The sequence below is a fragment of the Phalacrocorax carbo genome, chromosome 11 (assembly GCF_963921805.1).
Source record: "Phalacrocorax carbo chromosome 11, bPhaCar2.1, whole genome shotgun sequence".
NCBI classification, from domain to species: domain Eukaryota; kingdom Metazoa; phylum Chordata; class Aves; order Suliformes; family Phalacrocoracidae; genus Phalacrocorax; species Phalacrocorax carbo.
In genome coordinates, this window is record NC_087523.1 from 3,581,065 (window position 1) to 3,604,322 (window position 23,258).

General features: G+C 44.6%; 2 protein-coding genes and 1 long non-coding RNA gene across 19 annotated transcripts in view; 2 read left to right on the forward strand and 1 right to left on the reverse strand.

Moving 5' to 3' along the window:
• The window catches only part of ZNF711 (zinc finger protein 711), a 47,087-nt gene extending 39,797 nt beyond the window's left edge, over positions 1 to 7,290 (forward strand). For 12 of the 14 annotated variants that reach the window (XM_064462872.1, XM_064462864.1, XM_064462865.1 and 9 more), the window contains 2 exons: positions 840 to 972; positions 1,989 to 7,290. The gene's annotated coding sequence lies outside the window, so the exon portion shown is untranslated. The remainder of the gene's footprint in view (positions 1 to 839; positions 973 to 1,988) is intronic. The other 2 variants (XM_064462870.1, XM_064462867.1) reach the window with 2 other exon arrangements.
• Positions 1 to 21,507, reverse strand: POF1B (POF1B actin binding protein). Of its 2 annotated transcripts, none has more exons than XM_064462880.1 (15): positions 20,915 to 21,507; positions 15,127 to 15,165; positions 14,554 to 14,655; positions 12,488 to 12,676; positions 11,044 to 11,174; positions 9,951 to 9,978; positions 8,880 to 8,954; positions 6,171 to 6,263; positions 5,109 to 5,222; positions 4,785 to 4,937; positions 4,553 to 4,663; positions 3,733 to 3,861; positions 3,388 to 3,461; positions 2,912 to 3,026; positions 1 to 1,167 (listed from the first exon to the last, which is right to left on the reverse strand). In XM_064462880.1, the coding sequence occupies exons 1-15, from the start codon at positions 21,413 to 21,415 to the stop codon at positions 1,162 to 1,164; spliced, it is 1,860 nt and encodes a 619-aa protein (XP_064318950.1). In that variant the 5' UTR covers positions 21,416 to 21,507; the 3' UTR covers positions 1 to 1,161. The 2 variants fall into 2 exon arrangements, with proteins under 2 accessions (XP_064318950.1, XP_064318949.1); XM_064462879.1 differs by having other exon boundaries at positions 12,488 to 12,703; positions 20,915 to 21,506.
• The window catches only part of LOC135315336 (uncharacterized), a 19,757-nt gene continuing 16,876 nt past the window's right edge, over positions 20,378 to 23,258 (forward strand). For 2 of the 3 annotated variants that reach the window (XR_010374779.1, XR_010374777.1), the window contains exon 1: positions 20,378 to 20,596. This is a non-coding gene — a long non-coding RNA (uncharacterized LOC135315336). Of the gene's footprint in view, positions 20,597 to 22,922; positions 23,190 to 23,258 lie in introns of all 3 variants that reach the window. The other variant, XR_010374778.1, reaches the window with a different exon arrangement.

The following is a 23,258-nucleotide window of genomic DNA, read 5'->3' on the forward strand; positions in this document are numbered from 1 at the left end:
GACGTCATTCAGAAAGTTACACTTAGATTTATTTCATAGTTACACATAGGCTATAGCGTTCTTTCACCATTAAACAGTGTTGATGATATATATTATTTGTGAATAGAAATACGTGCCTGCAGAAACAAAGCGAAGCAAGAACCCGGGATAGCGAGCTAGTGCCTTCTGACCGCATAGTTAAACATTTCCCCTATCATTCCCTGCACTGTGTTGCTTAGACAACCACTTAATGGTTAATACCAAATCACTTAGAAGTTCTGTGGTCCTACGGGGAGCAAAAATTGAAAGTGGAAGGTTGGTCTGATGGTGAAATTTAGTCTATGATCTAGTTTCATACTAAGTTTTTCTATATAAAAATGTACCAAGATGTTGATTTTCAAGCACAGCAAATACATACTTACGGCTGGTTTGGGGGCTTATAGAGGTTCACCTGACAATACATCAACTCTGAGGTCAACAACATTCTTTAAAATGAGCGTTTGCCCCGTCGTTTTACTGAACCAGGTAACTGGCGGTTGCCTGTTCAGTAGCCAAGTTTGAGGATTTGTGTATCCGGAGTAAGTGAAGTAATTTCCCTTCGTGTTTTACCTTCCCGGCATAGGCAGGTGCAAGGTAAGCCTTTCTCAGTGAGGTATTTTTTGAAGTTGTTTCTGGGGTTCACTTCACCGTCAATGGGCAGCAGGAGGTAAAACGTCCATCTGTGAATCCGTCTGCACTGAAACCAGCCGCGCCGTGTGCCTGGGGCTTAACTTGGTATCGTTCTCAGCGTGAGTGGACAGAAGAATAGGGCTAACAGTACAAAGAGAAAAAGGTGTCACACGTCTTCCTTTGTCCCTTAGGTTGCTTCAGGCCTGGCGGAAAACAGAAGCCCACGGAAGCATGGCCTGCCGCTCTCCTCCGAGCGAGAAGCGAGCGCGTGAGCAGTACAAGTAACGTTTGTACGCAGATGTTAGTGGCAGACCGTGGACACAGGTAACCGAGTTCTTCACAGTGAGGATGAGACACTCTTTTCCATTATCTTTGTGCTTCCATGTCCTTAGTGTGTTCCCAGCCTTTCTCACTATCAGACTGAACCTTTTTCTGATGCAAAATAGCAGAAAGTAAAGCAGTTTTAGTCGTGGTGAACTCCTTTGAGCAGCTCTGGTGGCTTAGGGATTTCTTTCACTCCTGAAAGAAACAAGGAGCTTGTTAGAAGAAAAACACACAAACTTATTTCTGTGTATAAAACCAAACTGGTCTATAAAGCATGCCTTGCTTAATTATATATTTGTTTTCTCTACCAGCCTGACTTGTGAAGTGTCTCAGGTGGCCAGTGAGCCTCTGCTCCTTCACAGACGCTCAGCGCGTCGGCGCTCACAGCGGCTGGTCAAAGCCATATCACAAAGCTGTAAATGCCTTTGCTCAGCAAGGGGCAGCTGTCAGCACTGGCGTGATTCGCGTCTCCAGTGAAGACAAACCAAGGACAGTGGCTTTTTTTTGTACTTGGTTTTCCTAAGAGCAGGACGTTACCAGCTACCTAAATAGTAGGTATTACAAAACTTCTACCGAGAGTTTTCTCTCCTATAACTAGGATCAACGTTAAAAGGAACATTTAGGTACTTTCATGCGAGTATCCCAAAGGCCTGAGCATGAAGGACTGTCAGCATCACTATCCAATCATGAGGGCAGATATAAAGATCTGGCTGATGGTACATGGACACAGAAGCCATACTTGGGAGCCTGAGGTGAAGGTGAAACTGGCACCTTTCACACCTACCAAGGTTATCTTGCAGCAAAGTTATTTTGTTTCAGCTGAAACTTGCACTAATGATTGAGGGAGAGCTTGGGAGACTTAAAATGCAAACACTTCTCATTATTTCATGATACTGATCTTTTCTGTTTTTTTATAATGGAGAGCATGACTGACTTTCCAAGTAAGCTAGGAGGGAGGGGGGTTGGGCTTTGTCTAATTTCTTTATTACTGTTTAAATTCCTTGACATTTCACTAGGCTGCCATGGAACTGGATGAGGCTGAGATCAGTAATGAACCGCTGCTGCTTGCCAGTGACCTCTACCTTCTGTTTTCTTAATCCTACTCCAGGTAACGTATCCTTTTAGAACATGCCATTGCTTTACCCTTTGTCTACCCAGGCTGCTCCTTTTCCTGGCACTGTCCCCCCCACAAAGCTACTCTGGTGACACTTGGGTTGCACGTGTGCGGCTCTGCCACCCTCTGCCTGCAGCCAGCGCCCTCAGACTCCGTTGCCCCGAACACGCGGCTGTGGACTGGCCACGCTGGTCTTTCTCACGCCTGTAGCTTGTGTTCAGACTTGGCAACGTTACCTTGTGCCCTGTAACATAAATAGCTTCTCCAGTCCTATTTTCTATTTTGACTTTGAATCACACCTTGAAAATCACCTCTCTTCTGCGTTTCTGGGGTTAGTCACTGCCCTGGCTCAATGGAAGTTTCAGGGACGGGGTGCTCAGTATGTTGTAGTACTAGTTTGGCATTAATAGTGGTGATTCAGAGGAATACTGCCCACCCAAAACGCTCCATCTCCTGAGAGCACAGCACGGAAACCGTTCCTACCAACCTAACTCCCCTGTACAGCGATGCCCGGAAGACTGCCGTGTGCGGGGTGGGGGCAGAGGCTGGCGTTCGAGCAACGCCTCTTCTTTTTTTCAAGGTACTTATGTGTCAGAGGATAATGAAAGGCTGTTTTGTTTATCCTCCACCCAACAATTACTGCCTTCTCGCAACAGACAGTACAATTCCTTGACTTTAATCAGTCACTTTGCTTTTTGCAGCCAAGTTCAATTAACACTCTGGCTTCCTCTCAGATGTCAGTTTTGGCTATTACTGCCTCTGAAGTTAAATTGAACGCTTTTAGGAATTTCAGAGCCTGTGTAGTTGATCTCTAGGTGAACTTACGTGTTTCCATATCTCCCCGGTCCTCTCAATCACAATGGTTTGTGATTTATTGACAGGTGATGTAGCCTTGTAGTCATCGGACAGGAGACCCAGAATAGGGTACTGATTCCTGTACCTGTATTAAAGAGAGGTGCGAACCTGTGAGCTGAACTCTGCGGACCCGTGTCCACATCACTAACTGCTCTTGCCACACAGTCCTGCCAGTCAGTAATCCCCAAACAGTTTCACTAGTAACTAAAAAGCTCATACAGTCATTTCAATGTCACTTGCCCATGCTGGCCACCCCTCCATTGCTATTACAGTGCTTAGTAGTCAGTCCTCCCCAGATAGAAAAACCTCTCTCGACTTTCTCCCCTCGAAGTTGAGCAGGTAGTGTTTGTTAAGACATTTCCAGAAGGCAAGAACTTGGTTAATAGAGACTATACAAGGGAAAATCAAGAGGATGTATTTTTAAGAAAGGTGAATAACTACGTTACTTCTTTGTGATGATAGCTGTTACACCAGGGGACTGGCTGCCTGATAATTTCTCATGCTTCAATCTGAAGAGGTCCTGAGAAAACCAAAAGTAAAAATTCAAATGAAATAATGTTTTCTGAAGTAGTAGTTCACTAAAGTAACAACAAAATACTTCCAGAAATTCCGCTCAAAGAGCAAAGTGTCCTTCCAGAGGCTGGCAGAGGAACAGCATTCAGTTAAAAACCCTAACGCTGACTCCTGAACCAGGAGAGTACAAGTGACTTCCTGGGAAGTTTCCACCTACACAGTACGTAGAGGCTTAAACATAAAAATCCTTAGAAGAGCAATAAATTGTATTATTTTACCTCTTGCTGCTGTTTAATAAGAGCATCTTTCTCCTCCAGCATCGACATCAGTTCATGTAACCTTATTTGCAAGTCACTGTTACTTCCTTCTCTCTTCGATATATCTTGCTGGAATTGGCATAACTGAGACTGTAAAACACAGGTTAAAGAATATTTAGCTCTTTGGGGCTCCGTGCAGGTGACCCCGCAGTACGTACCTGGGACTCCGGATGTATTTTTTTAATTAAATTACAAACAGTAAGATTTTAATTAGTGTAACGCAAAAACTGCTATGGACGTAGATGCATACATGGACATGCACAAAACCCGACGCTTTTCAAGTAAGAATGTCGAGCTGCACAGTAAATTCAGAAAGTGCTAATTGATGCTGGTAGAATTCAGTCCCATTTAACATGTTCAGAACTCGATAAAGCTCATACAACACTGAAGTTGAATTCATTTCCAGGGTGTAAAATATTACTACAGTGCTGTAAATGAGAGGCACTTCCTGTTTGTAGTTTTGGCTGGGACTTTATGTTGTGTTGGGTGGCTTTTGGCTAGTTTCTTACTTTATCCGGACACACCAAATAGCCCTTTAGGAAAGGCTGCTAATCTGGGTAATCCCTAATTTCTATTGTGGTTTTTTTAAATCACAGTTTTATGTTCTACCACGAGGGTTTCTGAGTCAGCATTAGCATCTATGGATACTGTAACCGTAGAACCAAAATATATCTAAAAGGTACATATGGTAGATCCTTCCTCTTCCTTAATTACAAAAGCAGCTATTTACCTGCCGTCGTACAAGGCGAGGAATACACACGAGCAAAGTTCATCAACTTACCCTAAGGCTGCGGATCTCGCGATCTTTATCCTCTCTCAAGTTATTGATCATCTCTACGTAACGGCTGGAGAGTTCATCTGTGGTGGTCTGTAGTGTTGGATTAGAGCAGGCCTACAGAAAATTAAATGGTTTTTTATTTTAAAAGGGACTTTTCATCATTAATTTTCATGCGTTAATGCAGCTGTATCTGTGAGTAACAGCTGCTGAACACAGAAGAAGGGAGCCTGTTAACCTGCAGCCTGAGGCTCTGGATCTCTTGCTCCAAGGTACGCTTGCAGTACTCCAGTTCCTTCAGCTGACAGTCCTTTTCTCCCTCGGTGAGCCGAAGGGAGAGGAGCTGTTCTTCCAGAGAGCGACATTTTGCAGTGCTCTCTCTGAGTCCTTGCTGGAAAGCACAGAAGTGGAATGAATGCGTGGTGGTCCGTAAGGACATGACAGGGTCACGCGCATGCACAAACGTATCCCAGGCGGCAGTTACTCAGAATACTCAAAAGTCAGCATACAGGCTAGTTTTTGGCTGACTGTAATTACACTGAAAATACATTTTTAGATTTACCTGCTGCTGACGATTATTCTCTCTCAGAGAAGTCAACATAGTTTCATATTCTTTTACTTGAGAAGCTTTAAAAGCCAAATCCTTCTTAAGTAAGACACAGTCAGTTTCTAACTTCTGTAAGACAAAAGTGTTTACAGTCAATAGCTGCAATTTTTCCCATATTCAAAGTGCAACATACTGAGTAATTGTGATGTTTTAGAACTGAGAAAACACTCCATTGTCCTGAAACTATGTCTTTTTTAACTACATAGCGCACAGGTGCCCATTGCTGTAGAGCGTGTGGCTTTGTGTTGTGCGGTATGCACTGGGATCCTGGATGCTGCTCTGTCAGTCTGTCCCAGAAAGAGTAATTTGTAGCTATTAAACAGAAGCCAACAAAAAACCAACAGAACAGAGGCCACTTCACCGCACAGACTCCTTGTTCTAGCATAAAGATGACAGTTAAAACGCCCTCTCCCCTCCCTAAACTTCGCGCTTTTCAAGAGAATGCTGCGATGTTTCCAGTGGCGCCGAGTACCGGGGCTGGTGCGGGGAATGATCCTGCTTTCCTGACAACAGTTACGGGCAGCAGCGGAGCCCCCGCGCCCAAGCGGGGCTGCCCTGCCCCGGAGCACTGCTGCCGTTGTTAAAGCACCAGTTGACAACGGCTTCCCCAGGAACGACAGCTTTGTCTGGGTGAATGGACCCAAGGCCTCCCGATTCCTGGAACAGCCCTACTAAGTAGGCGGCTGCGTGCACGTCTTGTCCCCGTTAAAAGTAAAACCACAGTTCCGTACATTTACACCTAGCTATATGCCTTGTATAATGGAATTTCACTCAGCAGGGTCTCTTCTGCCTTTGCAAGTGTTTGGGGTTATTTTAGGCTTCAATTGAACACTTGAAAACCACTGCTAGAAGGAAATCTAACCTCATCTACCGTGTGAGCCTCGCAAGTCCTTTAATAAACCAGCCACTTCTATCGCAGCACCTGGACTTCATGATTTAAATTTCATCATAACAGACCCTGCTGACAGCTAGAAACAAGTGGATGAGGTCATGGGACGTGAACAAACCATGGCTTACCCCCAAGTCATCCTGCAGATGGCAAAGTTCTTCACGTAAATTTTTGAAAGTGGAAAGCACAAGTCTCAAAGATTTATCTGACGTCACTCTCATCTAGGAAGGGAAAAAAGGAAAATGGCTACTTCTGCTTAATTAGTGCGCTTTGTTTACAGTGTGCTGGGCAAGGACCAGCGAGCTGCCACGCAGCGGAAAGTAACTTCTGTTAGAACTACCGCATGGCGTTCTTTGCGGTGCCCACAGGTTCGACAAAGATGCACGTTTTCATGCAGTTGGTTCTGCCCATCGCACAGCTTTTTAATGGCTGCCTGGTAACCTAGGATAACATTTTTAAAATGGAAGGAACAGGAGAGTAAAGAACTGCCTCTGTACACCAATAAAAGGAAAAATGTGTTAATACTGCATGATCATTTTTTGAGTATCCAGAGCTTTGTGACTTACGCCGATTTAAAGAAACAAGTACCCTACCTGAGAAGCCACAGAGGAATGAGTCATCATCTTTGAGATCTGGCAAAGCCCGCTTTCAGCCCAAGGGCAAGAGAATTTAATTAAATTTTTTAAATTTTACATTAAAAAAAAAGCCATACAACCAACTCTGGCCTTTAAAAGGAAAGATCCAAAGATTAACAGCATCTACTGGATGAAAAAGTCAGTAGTTCACAATAGCCTAACACCGTTCTCTTTTTTCTTTTAGTGCACGTTAACAGCTGTGTATTGCTTCATGTTAAAGCACAGATTATTGCATTTCATGACACATTTCTAATATATGAAAGAAGAAACACTGATTTTGAAAGAACACAACTCACAAAATAATTCCTCGACTCTTTGACTCATCCAGAAGGGCTGAATATTCTATGCAAAAGACGATGTATTTTTACTATCTGGACAAAAATTAAATCTTCCCGTCTCTCTTCCTCTGATACTTTCTCTTAATTTTGTTGACCATTCAAACTGAAGAGAGCCATCGCGATCTCTGTCAATATGATGAATAGCCCTTATATTTTTTATCCCCACTGGTGCTGTTACCTGACTGAGGCTTCAAAAATAACATTTCTAGTGTATCATCTCACCTGTTTGTTTGGGGTTTTTTTAAATTAAAGTGGAATTCAAGTTTTGACTTACAGTTGTGTTGGCTTTATTGTGAAATCTAGTGTAAGATTAGATTAAAAGGAACAAAGTCAAACTGGGTGAATTTAGACTACAAAAATACTAAGTACATCCCCACTTAGCAATCACTTAGTGCTAGAGGTTGCTAAATTCCAGAGGCGCCATGTCCTTCCACAGTGAAATTTTTCCATGCTTTTAGACTGGAGCCCCTGGGCATACCCTGGCCAGTCTTTGCCTGAGCAGTTTGACAGCTAGCTCAGAGGCCTTCCTGGATGTAAGAACGCACCACACAACTGTCCGAGCGGCCTGAGGGGGCTGTAGTCTGCGCGTGTGCTCTGTGTGTACACTGACAAAATCCAGTTCCCCAAAAGACATTTTAGCTGTGTTTCTTTTTAAGCATAGCTGTGAGACTGTAAAACCAGCTGGACTTACAGAAAACAGGTGATTCAGCTCTTTCACAGAGGGGAGCCTAACAGCTTCCTGGACAGGGCTCTAACACAAGGTCACAAAGTATTTTGGTGTCAGTGTCTGTCCCATTGTAGAAGACTCAAAATAATTTGGGTTGGAAGGGGCTTGGGAGGTCACCTCATCCAGCCTTCCTGCTTAAAGCCGTGGAGTCAGACCAGGTTGCTCATTCACAACTTCCCTGAAATGTGGCTTTTACCAGGAAGTGATGCTAAGCCACAACTGCTGGGTAGGATCACCTCACCCAACCTCCAGGAGACCAGACGGGCCTGCTGAGCAACACAGGCTGATTTGGATCCTGTTGTAACCTAACCTACATGTCAGATGGTTCTGGAGTCGACAGTGGGATTCATGCTGCAGCACCGGTTTTTATGTTTTACCAAAGGCAGGGGCCAATTCCAATCGGCCATCTTCAAAACACTTCACAAAGAGGTCAAGCGTTTCTCTAAAAAACACACTGCAGACTCTTACAGTGCTGGGAAGCAACAAAATGACCAACAGTTACCAGAACCTTGTATTCGTGTCTGATTTCCTTACAACCAAACCCCTGTGGCTGGAAAAAGCAGGTTGAGATCGTTAGGTAGCTAAAGAGCAAGACAGAAGAAACACAAAAGCCTCTATAAACGGAACCAAATCAGAAATGGTTATGTTTTGTTAACATAACGGCGTAAACACGCTTCAGAACTTAGTGCTAACGTTAGAGGCTTTTAACCAGAATGTTTGTAAAAGGTAAGACCTCAGTTACAAGCATTATATGTAGTTGGCAATCGATAACCAACTCAGTGTTCAGTAAAGGACTTACGGTTTGCCTTTAGCTTTTAAAGTAAAGCATTAATATACAATGAAGGGTCTGCGTCCTCCTATAACTGATCAAAAGCCAAGATGGTTTCCAGTGAAACTGCAAGAAAGCACCAGTAAAGCTCAGTTCAAAATACACAAGTAGTCTGTGGAACCAACTGCCACAACACGTCACCTGGAGCCACCTGCATGGTTCCGTACCCTTTTATACCAGAAAAAACGGAATAAGCAGAAGAGAGTCAAGTTATGTTACGTACAAACCCCCCTGGTGCGTGTAAGCCACCTTCCACTGTTTCAAGCTAGGAGAGGCTGCCACACATCCCCTCCAGCCCGCTCACATACCTGGAGGAGATAACGAATCTGCTGCTTTGTTGCCTCAGACAGTCCTTTGGGAATTAGATCTTCAATATCTTCAGACTAAGCAAAGGAAGGAAAGCGGAGACATCTTGATTAAGAATTTTGCCTGGTAGATCGTAATGTGGTTTCTTCATTAATTACACAGGTCTGCTATGAAAAACATGTCTAGTACAAGGCAAGAATGAAAACAGATCAAAGTGTATCCAGAAAGTTTCCAAAGCCTCATATATGTGTGGCATATAAAAACTGAGATGAAGTGATACATGAAGCATGTATTCAAATCCTTGAGTTCAACATTTATTTTAAAAGCAGTATTCAAAACAATCCTCTCTCAAGAAAATACCAGCTGACGCTAAAACAGAACTCCCTGCAGTTTATGATATGAGCAAATCTCATGTTTCTAAACAAAGAACAGACTCAATAAACTAAGGATGACCAGTGCGTCACAGGAGGTACTGCCAGGGAGCCTGTGGCATTGCTTCATGCAATTCAATCCTAGACAAATACTTCTGCCATATACACGATGCCTGTAAAATAACAGAGGCGCTGACGATTCTGTCATGGCCCAAATCACAAAAGTGAGCTTTCTGTAGCCGTCGGAAGTCTGTTCTGTCAGCTTGTGTCCCTCTCCTTTCTGAGAGAGGCAGGATTCTGCACTTCCTGCAGCGCGTGGCAGCAGCAAATGTTGCTGAACAGCAGCTTTCCTGGCAAGAGTGAAAGATCCTTTGCAAAAAGGCAGAGCGAAAGTACATGCAGCTGCCTACGTTTGTTTTACAATGAAACCACTATTGGCACAACAGGAAAGACTTTACAAATTTGACTCTCATAATGGAATAATGCAAATTATCAATGTTTCCTTTCAATATTATCACATTTGCAAATACATGCCTAGCAGTAGCTTTCAGGCTCTAAATGTTGTTAACAAGCAGGAATCATTAACTAAGGCCAGCATCCTTCACTTAAACTGGCTTGGCTTAATTTGCTTGAAGATCCACACCACTGTTACTAGCACTACACGTCACAGAACAGCTTGCTGAGAGCATGCCTGATGCTTACCTGACATGTAAATTCGATGTCGTGGTTTCTGTAAAACAGACAAAATCCAAGGGACCGGTTAACAGAAACTTTGTTGAGAATGTTAAGAATTCATGCCCGCGTTCGCAACTATAAAAAGATTATCTTTGAAAGATGGAGCAAGGAAGGTTCTTTATTAGATTAAGAGCTGTTACCTTCCTTTTAAGGTGCCAGGCAACACGATTTTTTGAATATGATTCCATGTAAAGATAGGAGAGTGGAATACTAATAGCAGTACAGTTAACGCAGGCTAACTATCTCCGTTTCTTTGAGCACTTATCCCAATCTGTTTGCTCAACCCAATTACATTCTTAATTGGCTGGGTAATGGTTTACCCAGAACTACGCTGCAGTGTATTGACGTGCTGCAGTGTTTACCTTGCAGTGTCACGTTGTGATGCTTAAATTCCCCTTTTCCCCTGCTGTGGGACCACTTTTCTAATATCAGTGAACCTGGAAAGCACCAAACGAGACTGGGAGCGAGCGGGGGGAAGGATGAAGTCACAGCGATGGTGAGGGAAGGGTAAGAACACTGGGAAGGCTCAGGTTACTGGCTGCTGTGATTCTGCATTCCTTTTCAAAGACAATCTGTAGGACACTGCAGAATACATGCTTAACAAATTTGCATGTAGATACCAAGCTTTATACCTTATGGTGGCCATCTTTTAATCCACAACATAGAATAACAACGTGACAGAACAATGGAAATGGCAACTTGGACATTTGGGTTTTTTCTTCAGGACATAACAACAAAATGGTGTCGTTCAATAAATGTCAGAGCATGCTGTGTACTTGTTTGCTCTGTGTGCAAACAGGCGTGGGATACGTAATTCTTACTGTGTATTAGTCTGAACAATTTGAAGAAGCTTCAAATTCAATAAATTACTTGGCTTATGGCATTTTTATGCCATCAGTTACTCAGCAAATTAGCTGAATGTGTAAAATACACAGTCAATTCTAGTTGTCGGGGCGGGGGGGAGGTGGAACATCCCAACTTGCAAACAGTACTGTCCTCCCACTGCCAGTGCTAGGATTTCTGGGATTCCCAAATGACAGAACAGATACAATGCCAATACCTTCCTCCTATCTTTTCCACATGCTGCAGTAAACAACTGTACAAGTCACTGGTCTTGCGGTTCAGTTCAGCAAGGAGCTCACCGAAGTAGCGGCAGTCCAGCTGGTCGTTCTTTTCCTGAGAGCAATTCACCTAGCAGAAGGAACGCGAGAAGATCATAATTGAGTTCACTTCTTCGGGATGAAAGCTGAGCATGAAAATCCTACAAGTATGATGGATCTGGTTTTGTTCGCTCTTACTAATTTGTAATTTGTTCACACTGTTGTTCTCCTCAGTATTGAGACGTCCGTGTATTCTGGTTTTTGGCAAACTGCACAGAAATAAATTACTTCCTTTACATCAACAAGAAATATGCAAAGTATTGCCTTCTATAGCAATGTCACCATCATTATTCTAATATGGAAAGTGTTGAGAATTAGGAAATCCTTCATTAATATACATGCTTCCATAGCTGTAGTGGACGAAATGCCTGTGGGCAACACCCAGATAACATCAGCCAGATGAGAGACTGCCCACTGCAGAAACGGTGTTTGTGTTGCCACAGTTCAAAGGTTTACGTATGTGCACACCAAAAGAATTTCATCAGCAACCCCAACTGAGCGTACTTGAGTTGGTTTATGGGAGTATCTGGCTATGGATCCCACATAGGTCTAACATGGAAGTCACCAGGTATGTCTGTCTTGCCACCGATATATTGAATAGGTGCATAGGAAGGATGGCAACAGCCCCTCCTCCCCAACAGTGTACATGTACAGGAAGCCTCCTGCAGCCCTCAGAAACTCCAGAATTTACCAGCTGCTGTAAAACGGGGCGAAGGAAGCTAGTTTTGTGCTTCCAGTGAATCTATGTCAAAGAATTCCATCAAATTGAAATATATTTGAAATCCTTATTGATCAGTTTGGATAGAAAGCAATCCTGAATCAATGTACGTCCAGTTTGTAAAGTAACATGTCTCTTCTCCAAAACTAGAGGCATAAGCCTGACATTGATTACTCCAGCTTTGTTGTACAAAGACCGACAGGTGAAACCTGACTCAGTCAGTGGGTCACACTCGCAGATAAGGAAAAAAACCAAACAAACCAGCAAGACTTAACATATTCAAGGCACAAGAGAATTATGATCAGTCAGTACAATTAAGCGCAGGTCTGTGCCAACAAGAAACATGATACAACACCTAAAACAGCTTTTTTTTTTTTTTCCTTAACAGCACATGACAAAGTCTTGGACAGTTCCAGACAATGTCTGCCATCCCTGCGTGCAACAGACACACAAGCTCTGCTGTTTGCTTACCACGGGCACAGGGTGCTCAGTGACCCTACTATGAGTTCGAACAAAAGCTTCTGAGCCTGGGGATTAGCAATTTTATGTATCTGTGAAGTTCTGTACTCTGCGTATAGAACAAAAATACCTCATGAACAGTAAAACATTCAGCAAACGATTCTTACCGGTTCACAGGTTTGAACTGTCACCCTCCTCACAGTATTTCCTCTGCAGTCATCGCTCACAGAGACTGGAATTATTTCACAGGGGCTACCGGTCTGTGTCTGCTGGCACTGGTGAGAGACCTGGGCCGGCTCAGCGTGCTGGCAGGGCTGGACAACATGGCACTGGTCGGCTTGCTGGGGACTCTGACACTGGCGGGAAAACTGATACTGTTTCTCCTGGAAACGAGTGAACTTTCTTAAGCTGCTGGACACATCTTAATGAGACAGAAGCTTAATATGAATATATAACTGAAAGAAATGTGGTTTTGCATGGAGAGACTGATGGCAGTTTCAGATATTTTAATAATCCTAATAAATAAGATTGCTTTTTTTCCCCTAACTGGATGAGTTTGGCTCACACTTTCATACTTCAAGGCTGGAATTCCCAAATTTGAGGAGCTGCAAACAAAAAGCACAGAAAATACACCTTTCCTAACTGAGTTGCATGTTTTATTATGGTGTTACTCTTAACATAGGCCACAGGGACCTCCGTTATTTAATTTTAAACATGTGCATATCCTGTTTCGTTAAGTATTTTAGAGATAAAAAGAGCTCCAGTTAAACTGAGGTTTCACCGTTTCAGTTAGAAAAAAATTTAGTACAGGAAAAGGCTCGAGACATTTTCCTCTAAAAATGCTTTCAGCAATTCCAGATTCAGAGTGTACAATATATAAGGGACACGCATCTTCTTTTTAAATCAAGAAAAGTGCTACTCATAAAACCACCCACCAAAACAATAAACTCAAAACTAGTTTATGTTCCAGACAAAACACTGGAAGTTACTGATTTCAGCAAACTTAATTGTTTCTCTAGATTGTGACTTCTACAAGTTTCCTTCCAAAAATACATATTTTGTATTCTATGTAGAAGTGTATACATGCCCATCCTAGGCTCTGGGTTATTTTGATTTAAAATTCACAATGCAGTTACATTTAAAAGCTTAAAATAATATCTGATTCTGCACCAAAATCAGAACACGGAGGCTGCAGTACATCGCATTCTGCAGCGGCACAAGAGGAGCAGAGCGAGGACCCAACACTGACATTCTACGGATCTGGGGTTTCACATTGGGTTTCGAATGCACTCTTTCAACAGATTTTGATTTCACCTAAAAGGCATGTAGCCTGCATGGTCCAAGACCACGGTGCAGCGCTAATCGAAGAGTGCTGTGCAGTAGGAGACTGGGAAATTTTCTTCAAAACTACACTCCTGATATGCCACAAATCTAGATATTCCCTGGGTAACAAAAAAACAGAAGCAGGATGTGGTTTCCAGGACTAGACTCCACACTTTATTCTTCAATGGGAAGAAAGAAGCTATTATTCATCATTAGCTCAAATTCTTTTGCTTTCCACTTTAGGGTGTGGATATCACACCTACTTTATCTATTGAAAATCAGGAATGGAATGAAAACTTCAGTTAAAAAAATAAACACACAAAACAGAACCAAAAAAACCAAACCAACAACCAACCCGAACAGATAAGAATAATCACTCTGAAACAGTTTTAATTTCAACATTTTTCCTGTTGAAAATAACAGTATTTCAGAGCAATAAAAAAGGATTTTTGCTATTGACAACTGACCAATTCTAAGATAAAATTTCAGTCAGCTTCACCAAATACATTTTTTCACAAAAGAGAGAGGAAAAAAAAATAAAAGAAGTGCTAAAATTTGCCTTTTAATGTGTAAAAATTTGTATTGGTTATTCTGTTGTGGAGCTACTGCAAGAAACTAATTCTCAGTCAGTATTCAAAGATGACAGTGCTGGAGATACAACAGCAGTTTTCATTATTAGCCTGAAGTAATAAATTCTTACTAAAAATACAGCAAACATTCCAACTTCTGCTCTCCTTGCTTACAGAAACTGTTTCATTTACTTTGAGAATGTGTCCTATACCTCAACACAGCAGTTCTCATGTTGGCAGTAGTTCCCAACTAAAAAGAACCAAAACCAACCCAGGAACATTACTTTTCTGCTACCATCTCAATTTTCTTTTGCAAGAGGTAATATAAACAACCGACTTACTTGTTGGGGATTTAATAGCTCATATTTTCTTATTGTCTTTTCATAGATGACATTATTTCCAGGACAGAAATTCGCCCCTCTAAGAAATGGGGATAACTGTTCCTGTAAAACATTTTAAGAAAAACATTCATACATGTTGTCAAACAGCAAATTCAGAATTAGGGTAATTTTGACTAAAAAATGTAATTTGAAGACACAATCACTTAGGGGCAGGTCTTTAAGATATGAACATTTGCGTTATATGTCCATTTGGAAACACAGTGACAACTCTTCCAGCGAGACATCATTTGAAATACGCACAGCAGAAACAGTTGGAAATTCATTTCCATTAGCGATACTGTGTGGAAGCTTATTAACAGAGACTGAACTGCGGAGCGGTGGGAAGCCTGACTGACGATCCTGTGGTATTTTCAATCCCTAATAATTTCATCTCTCACAATTAGAAGTAAGAGCCACATGATTCCAAAATATTTAACATCCCCTGATGGAGACAGCTGAGCACTTTACGGAATCAGGATAATTAGGGAGGAAGAGTTACGCAAGCAGAACTCAAGCACTCAACAGTTTTCCTACCTGATCAGCATTCTCGATAATAATCCTTCGAAGAGTGCCCTGCAAGGAAAAAAATAATGTTTCAGCGATTACTGGACTTCCATCTCTAAAACCTTTTAACTCTTAGAGCTCAGGCTTACATGGATTCCCAATTTAATCTGAATATGGTCATCAGCTATAAACATGTTGAGATCCACTGGGTGAACTCACCTGGAAGTGTTTTAAAGCCAGGGCCTTTCCACCCCAAAGGAAACCACCCGCATACAGCGCGGCAGTACGCAACCCGGACTCTCAGTTTTAAAAGGTGGTTTTTTCTCAGTCGCCTCTTTGCAGCTCTGAGGGAATTAATCCCTGTTTTCTGTACGTGCCAACAGAACAGGAAACAAACCAAAGCTGACACACTGGACTAGGTCTGCAAGGACCACACGTCCCTGTGCCACAGGCACGGTCTTTCACTCACGGTGGTCTTTCATGTTACATATCAAGGTCAGCTGGTGTAAATGGATGTACAGCTAAACAACTTCTTCTTTCACCAAGAGAAAAAAATGTCTGTTTTGCTTAAACACCAAAATGAAAGGTGCAGAGGAACTGCTGACAACCACATCAGGTGACTATCCAATGCGGCAAGCGGTGGCAAATATTTCAAAAAACTCCATAATTGACACCTATGAAGAAGATGCCCATGTGGCACATTTGCACATTCTTGAATGAAAAACTAAATAGGCCTTTTTAAATTACAGAAGCCATAAGTGGCAGCAGTTTTGTTCGTTTTCAGATAGATTCTTCCACTTTTTTTCCCCAGCTTTGTCTACAAACAATTCCAGACACTGCCTTCCATTTTGTGGACCACGACCAGTTATAACAAACTACACACAGCTTGAAGTCCCTACGTCCAGTTCTTTACCCAAGTAAGAAAAATTCCCACAGAACCTAATCTAAGGATTCGGCAATTTGTTAATTCACAGCATACTATTTAGTCTTTCTCACAATACAAATTTCCAATTTTCATAACAAATCATTTCTTCCCTTAACCCGTGGGCAGTGCTTGGGAAGCTTGTATTGCTGCAGTTCAGTCTCGGAGACACGGTTAACTGGCTAAGAGCAGCTCTGAAGTAGGTCAGATTTCCAGCTGTGAACTGTTGTGTACGTTTACGAAGCCTGAAGCGGTTTTCCAAATCTCCCAAGAGTGAATCATAACAGCAGCACGAAAAGAAATCAAGGTAGAAAAGAAACTGTTTTAGCAGCAATCATAGTAATTAAGAAATCTCAAAATTATAACTGCTGCAGAAAACTTTGAAAGCTGCTTCCTCCTCCTCCCCCCACACACTGTGCACTTGAGGTAGGTCCGTCAGGGAAGGGAACCCACCAACACCAACAGAACTCTCTGTATCAGGATGTAACACCAAAGAGACAATATGGAGGTCTAGAACGTACAGCCCAACTCCTACATTGCTCTGACACTGACAGAATTTGAACTAAATGTTAAATACTTAAAAAAATGAATGTCCACTGCTATTTCCTCCTCGCCAGTTTCACAGCAGGCACACCCCTGACTCCCAGGGCCTCCTCCGACCCAGGCGAGGCTGAGCCTCGTAGCGCTGTCTGTCCGTCCCGGAGCACTCTGGTGCTACAATATGAGTACCACGGGAGAGCAGTAATTGTGCAAATTCAGAGTTGACTACCATTGTGCGGCACAGGAAAACAAGATGAGCATTGTGCACGAAATTAAAAGCACGTTTTCAGTTTACTGGAAAGTTGGACAAACCCACCTGAACTAAATCACGCTGCCACAGGGCTGTGGAATATGGAACTCACACTGTCTAGTTTAGAGAGGATAACGTGTAAAAATATTGTATCTAGTTACCTATGTGTTCTCAGAGGAGTACGTTCAGAACTCAAGCCTAGACCATTTTCAGTTGAAATATACTTTTATAAAATTCAAAAGAACAGTCTAATCATATGTGGAATATAATATAGAATCTAAGAATGTTTTGCTTGGATAAAATTATGCTTATTTTTAAGCTACCCAAACTCTTTCATTTCCGCAGAACTTTGATGCAGATGCGTTTCCCTCGCCCCATCAGAAACACGGATTTGCCTGCCCTCCCTCCCATACCAGCCAGGCAGGCTGGACCCGCACAGGCGGGGAGGCGACCAGAAAGCCTGTGACTCTGCACCAGCCCGAACTACCCAAAGGCCGTTCCTTGCTCTGCACAAGGAGATGCCTTCCCCAGGGCCTCCGAGCTGTTCCCTCGGCAGCGCGGGCGTGCTGCAGGAGGGACGCTGCGATGGAAGGCGACCTCGGGTTATTACAGGTTTTCCATCATTCCCAAGGGGCACAGCTCAGGCTACTCTCTTATCTCCTACATGGCTTCGGAGATGCAACTTTTTGTAACTGGGAGAAGGAAGGGAAGGGTGGGATTGTAACGGGGAGAGCCCAGTGCTGTTGTGGATTTCAGCAGGGTGACCAGGTTTGGGGTTTCTGATCAGCGGTTCCAAGTCTATGTTTATAAGGACAGCTTCAAACAGCATATGCAAAAATCATCCTGACAGTGTTAGCTAGTCTTTAAGATCTTGAAATAAGATTTTAAAGTAAGCATTTGATTTATCCAGTTTCTGTGTGCAAATTTTATGAAAAGCTAATCAGTACACTAACTTTTATTTCAACAGGTTTCCCTTCACTTCAGACAAACCAGAGATTAAGATGAGAATTTAATCTAAACAAACCTTTTATCCATAACATATTGTCTTGTTCATTACAAACAATCCAGTCATCTAACCAGCATTTGAGAGTTACGTTTGGCAGCTGAAAGACGGAAATGGCAAGCGAGGTCTGAGGGCTGTTTCAAACAATACAGAGTAACCTTACAAACTGGTTAACATTATACCATTTTCACAGCGGGAGGCAAAAGCCCTGAGCACTTCACAAAACCCAGACCAGCCATGAAAGGGTCTTACTCACGAGATTCCTCACACGGATAGAAAACTCCTACAAAGGCTTTCAGGATTTTGCCTCTGCACTGACAGCAGACCTCTTGTGTGTGCCATTTCATATAGTGTTTTTTCATTACCACAGTGAAAGGGTTCATAGTGTAAGCCATAATGGAAGAGAATTTATTCTAAACAATATTCTTCCTTTACATCAAGCAGGTGAGAGCAAAATTTGCCATGGATTACTCCACATGAACCTTGCCATGGTGGCGAGTAGCATTTGGCTTCTACATCAAGGATAAAACAAAGCTAGACTAAAAAAGAAGACTGAATCCCAATCTATAAAAAAAAAATAAGATCACGTCTAGTATATGCACACACCTGTTTCAAATTTTCCCTCCCTCTAGCTTGTTAAAAACGCACAAACACACAACAGAACACACCAAGCCTGCGACTACGTAATAAGACACTGTACCAACAATGATGTAGGGGTTTTTTATCATTTATCTACAAAAGCTCTGCAGAAGTAAAATATTGCGCAAAGGTAGCCCTTTGCCTTATCAACAGTAAGAAGCTTAAACTACAGCTCTAGGCTGCCACTAACTGAAAATTCTAGTGTTAACACACCTATGCAAGTTAGGTATCATTACGTTATTCAGTTTACGCAGCTATGCGTGATCTGCTCAAACGGCAACTGAACCAAAACAAGATCTGTACTTCTCCACCTTGCAACTCCTTAGAAACTTCCTACACTCTTCCCAGCACTTCTGACAACTCCCATTCAGCACCAAGCATGCAATTTCTGTCCACTCCCAGCTGACTTCCTTGTTTGTTACCGTTTTCTTCTTTAATAACTTCCTAATAATCCTTATTAAGCACCTTCCCTCTCCACCATTAAAACTGCAACCCACAACACAAAGCCTGATTTGAACTACGCCCTCTTTTGTCTTTTAAGTCAAGTCCAGCAAAACACTTCAGCAAGAAATTATTTCATCAGCACAACTTAATGGATTCAGTGACTAAAACAGATGTTGAAAATTAAACATACTTCGTAGAGCAAAGACAGCGTTTGAGCCTATAATCAAATTGTTCACGTACTTATCTGAGTAGGGGAAGCCTGGGACTGAAGTATTTATTCTAATGAATATTTAATTAATTGAACGCAATTCAGACTATCATCTAGCCTAGTTGCGCAGATCACTTATCTGGGAGGTGAGAGACTGGTGTTTACACTCCTGCCCCACATCTTGCAAAAGAGGGATTAACAGCTTTGGTACAGCGGGAACGTGCCTGTCATTCCCAAGCCATGTAACACCGCCAGCGAAGCGGCTCACGGTCCAGAACGCTTGGAAGCCACCCTGCAGAGGAAGGCAGCCCTCAAACTGTGCAAGTCTGGCTTTGAAAGGAGATCAGAGTTCATTTTGGTCTTAATCTCTATTCTTTTTCATCATTAATTATTTTTACACCACAGGAAAGAAAACTACATAAGAGTTCAACTCAAAACTAACATTCCTATATTGACGATACCAACCCTGCTTGATGTTAATGACAGTCCAAAGTGTAAGAGAAAAAAATGGTTTAAAAATAAATTCTTATCTCTTTTCTGTTTTCTAGTCAAGGCTGTTCTTAAGTCATTGGTTTCTAGTTCTGTTTTTAAGATTGAGCTAAGATGTTAATCAGAGATGTTAAAGTTACATTAAATTCCATCAGTTCCTTCAAGCCATTCCCAGAATCCACACACGGCAGCAAACCTGCTGAACTACATTGCAAAGGCTTTTCAAGCAAAGCTAAATGAACTCTGCGACTTCCCTTCCTGCTATCGCACACGTGTAAACAGCATCACCGATTTAGAACTATTAAACACGCACACCTTATATTATATTTATAGGAGCAGCACCAGGTAAGCAGGAGAGTGGTTTTGCGTACGTCCCACCGGTGGGGAAGCGGCAGCGCCTGGCTCGCGCTCCCGCTGGATTTTTACTGTTCCGTTGACAAAGTAGGCAAAAATACTGCAATAGAATGAGGTATTTAACGTTTGGGGGAAAAACTGCAAATTGCGGTTGCCAAACAGGAAACGAAGAGAGGTTTGACCGATCCAGTCAAAATCAAATGAAACGGAGACGTCTGAAGGGAAATTCGTTTCACGATTCCTACATTAAAAGGGGTACTGAGGTAGGAGGCTTTCCCCGCTCGGCTGAGGCGGGGGCTATGGCGGTAGCTGCCCATGAGGAAGGAGAGCTCCCTCCCTCCCGCACTGCCCTGCCCCGCGGCGGGCCGCCCTCCCTCCTGCGGGCTGCCAACCCACCCGCCACGGCAAGCGGGGGGTAAAGTTACGAGTTCGGCAGCGCGGCCGCCGCCGAAGGGACAGCCCCGGGGCGGTGTAATGACCACCCGTTCCGCGGCCGGCGGCCCGCGGCCTGGCCGGGCCCCTCATGAGGGGCAGCGGCGGGGCGGCGTGAGCAGCCCCGGCCGGGCCGAGAGGGAAGAGCCGTGTTCGCTCCCGGGCGGGCGTTGCCGAAGCCCGTCAGGGGGACGGACGGGTCTCCCCGCTCGACCTGAGGTAAAACGACTTTTTCAAAGGGAAACCTCCCGGGCACAGGCAGGCGGGCGAGCGGTGAAGGGCCGCGGGCCGGGGCTCTGCGCACCGCCGCGGAGCCCGTCCCGACCCGACCCTCCTCTCCACCGGGCAGGAGCGGAGCCGCAGGCTGCCCGCCGGCACCAGGGCCTCTGGCTGACGGCCCGGTGCCGCTTTTGCACCCCGGGGCGGCCTTTGCCTTCGACGCCGCCTTAGCCCGGGAGGGAGCGGGGCAGCGCCGCGGGCAGGGCCGCGAGGCGGAGGGGAGGCGGGCAGGAGACCCGGCGGCGCCTCCCGCCGTACCTGTTGCGGCGGGTCGCAGCCAGAGATGACTTGCTGGTAACCGTGCGAGCACTCCAGCGGCGAGGCCGCCCGGGAGGAGCAGGACGTGCTCACCCGCCGGCAGCCGGGGCCGTAGGTCCGCACCCGGTCGAACGGCACGCTGCTTTCCTGCTGCTGCTGGTGGTGGGGCGCGGGCTCGAAGCAGGGCAGGGGCCGGGGCAGCGGCTCCGGGCAGGGCGGTGGCTCTCGGCACGGCGGGGGGCACGGCGGCGGTGGCGGAGGGGGGTCCGGGCAGGGCGGCGGCTCCCAGCAAGGCAGCGGCCGGGGCAGCGGCGCCGGGCAGGGCGGCGGCTCCCGGCAGGGCAGCGGCCGGGGCAGCGGCTCCGGGCAGGAGAGGGGCCGCCGGGCGGCGGGCAGCGTGCTGTAGTGCTGCTGGCGGCGGTAGTAGTGGTGCTGCTGGTGCTGCTGCTGGAGGTGCGGGGGCAGCGTGGGGGGCTGCAGCTGCTGCTGGCCCCCCTGCATCCCGGCCGCGCTCGGGCTGCGCCGGCTCCGGGGGGAGCGGGGCGGCAAATGCAGAAAGGAGCCGGGGCTGGGCGGCGATTAGTACCTGCGAGCGGGCCGCGCCTAGGGCAGGACACACCTCGGGGTGGCCGAGCCCCGCGGCCGCCGCCCCCGCCGCGGGCGGGCAGCCAGCCGGGAGCGGGCCCGCCGCTGGCAGGGCGCGGGGCCGCGCCGGGAGCCCGCCGGACCTCGGGACGCAGGCCCCAGGCTTGGTTTGTAGCAGATGCATCTCTCTCTCCCCTTCGGGCCCGGCCGTGGCGAAGCACTTCTGCCAGGAGCAGACACCGCCCTCCGGTCCGGGCTTCTGATAGAGCGCCGTCAAAAGCGCTCACTAATGGAAAAAGTAGAGAAAAATAAAGGACAATGCTCTTAAATAAAGCCCTTTGCTATTAATCTGTTTACAGCGTGTGTAGGGGGAGCGTATGTACATACTTATCTGTTACTCAATTAAATGCCTCAAACACTTTTTGCAGGAGGTTATGAACCTTTGTGTCTGCAGGAGACATCACCTTCTCCCCCATGCCAAAAAGCTCTGCCTGTAGCAGCAGTTTTCTAAACGTGTGCGTTCCTGCAGCGCAGGGGATGGGCAACCGTAGGTAACCAGACTGACCATTGCGGCTGGGCTGCCATACAGCGCTTAGCTGTGAAGGAGGGAGTTAAGTTACTTAACCAAAATCTCACTCCATAGAGAACATGAACTCCAGTTAATTTCTCAATCCAGCATATTTTGGTCTGGGTTCCTTTGCCTGCATCAGGCAAGCCCTAACTCAGAACTTAACTTTGTTCTGCAAGGTAATGTAGCAATAACATAATTGTAGAATCTTGTGTAATAAATATTACCCTTAATAAATCTTAGATTCTTAATTTTGTCAATTTGTTTCCCCTACATACTTATATGCTTTCAGGTTACATGGTGCAGTCACACAGAACAAAAAGTGTTTTCTGTAGTACCGTGTTATGGCAAAACACCTTTGATGTCATGGAGCAATACCGGCTGTGCTGTTCTTCGTGGCGTTACACTGGCCCTTCACGGAAAGCTCTGACTCAGAAATTAAAAAGCGCTTTCCAAATCTGTTCAGCAGGCAGCGGGGAAGGTATGGATTTTAGGATGAGGTCCTACAACAATTCAGCATTTGAATGTGCTGTGACATCTGGAGTCACGCTCATCAAATATAAAAAGTTTCACTTTTCCTTCAGGCAGTAAACCCAATCTGACATCTAGTTTACATATAAGTGTATATAAAAAGCATTTGAGGTAAGTTCTATCCCACTGGTTTCAAAGAACTATATGCAAAGAAAACCTGTGTTCTCTTAAAATCTCACTCTTTGTTCACCAGCTCAGAAAAGCTGTTGATGGCTTCTCACAAAAAAATTTTAAAAAGACAGTCTCTTGCACAGCAATAAAATATGGTTACAACAGCCCAGTCTCTGTTTTACACAAACCATAAGAAACTGTTTTATGCTTCAGGAGGAAACTACAGAAACTACAGTAATACTCCTTGGGGGGGAAAACAAGTGCTGTCATTGAAAATACGGAAAACGCTGTTGGTTAGCCAGCTCAGGAATCTCACCAGCATGCAGGATGCTGCCCTCTTCAATGACGAGTGTTGGGAGATTTCTTACAAGGGTCAGCAGAAAGGAAGCCATAAGTCATCCTATTGTAATGGAAATACCAAATAATTTCCAGAAAACTTTGTAGATGCGGCAAGGATTATTGGAGTCATAAATAGTAACAGTAAGTAATATATGCATGGTGATCTGTACCAGTTAATGAAAAGAGCCTCAAACAAAGCACTTGAATTTT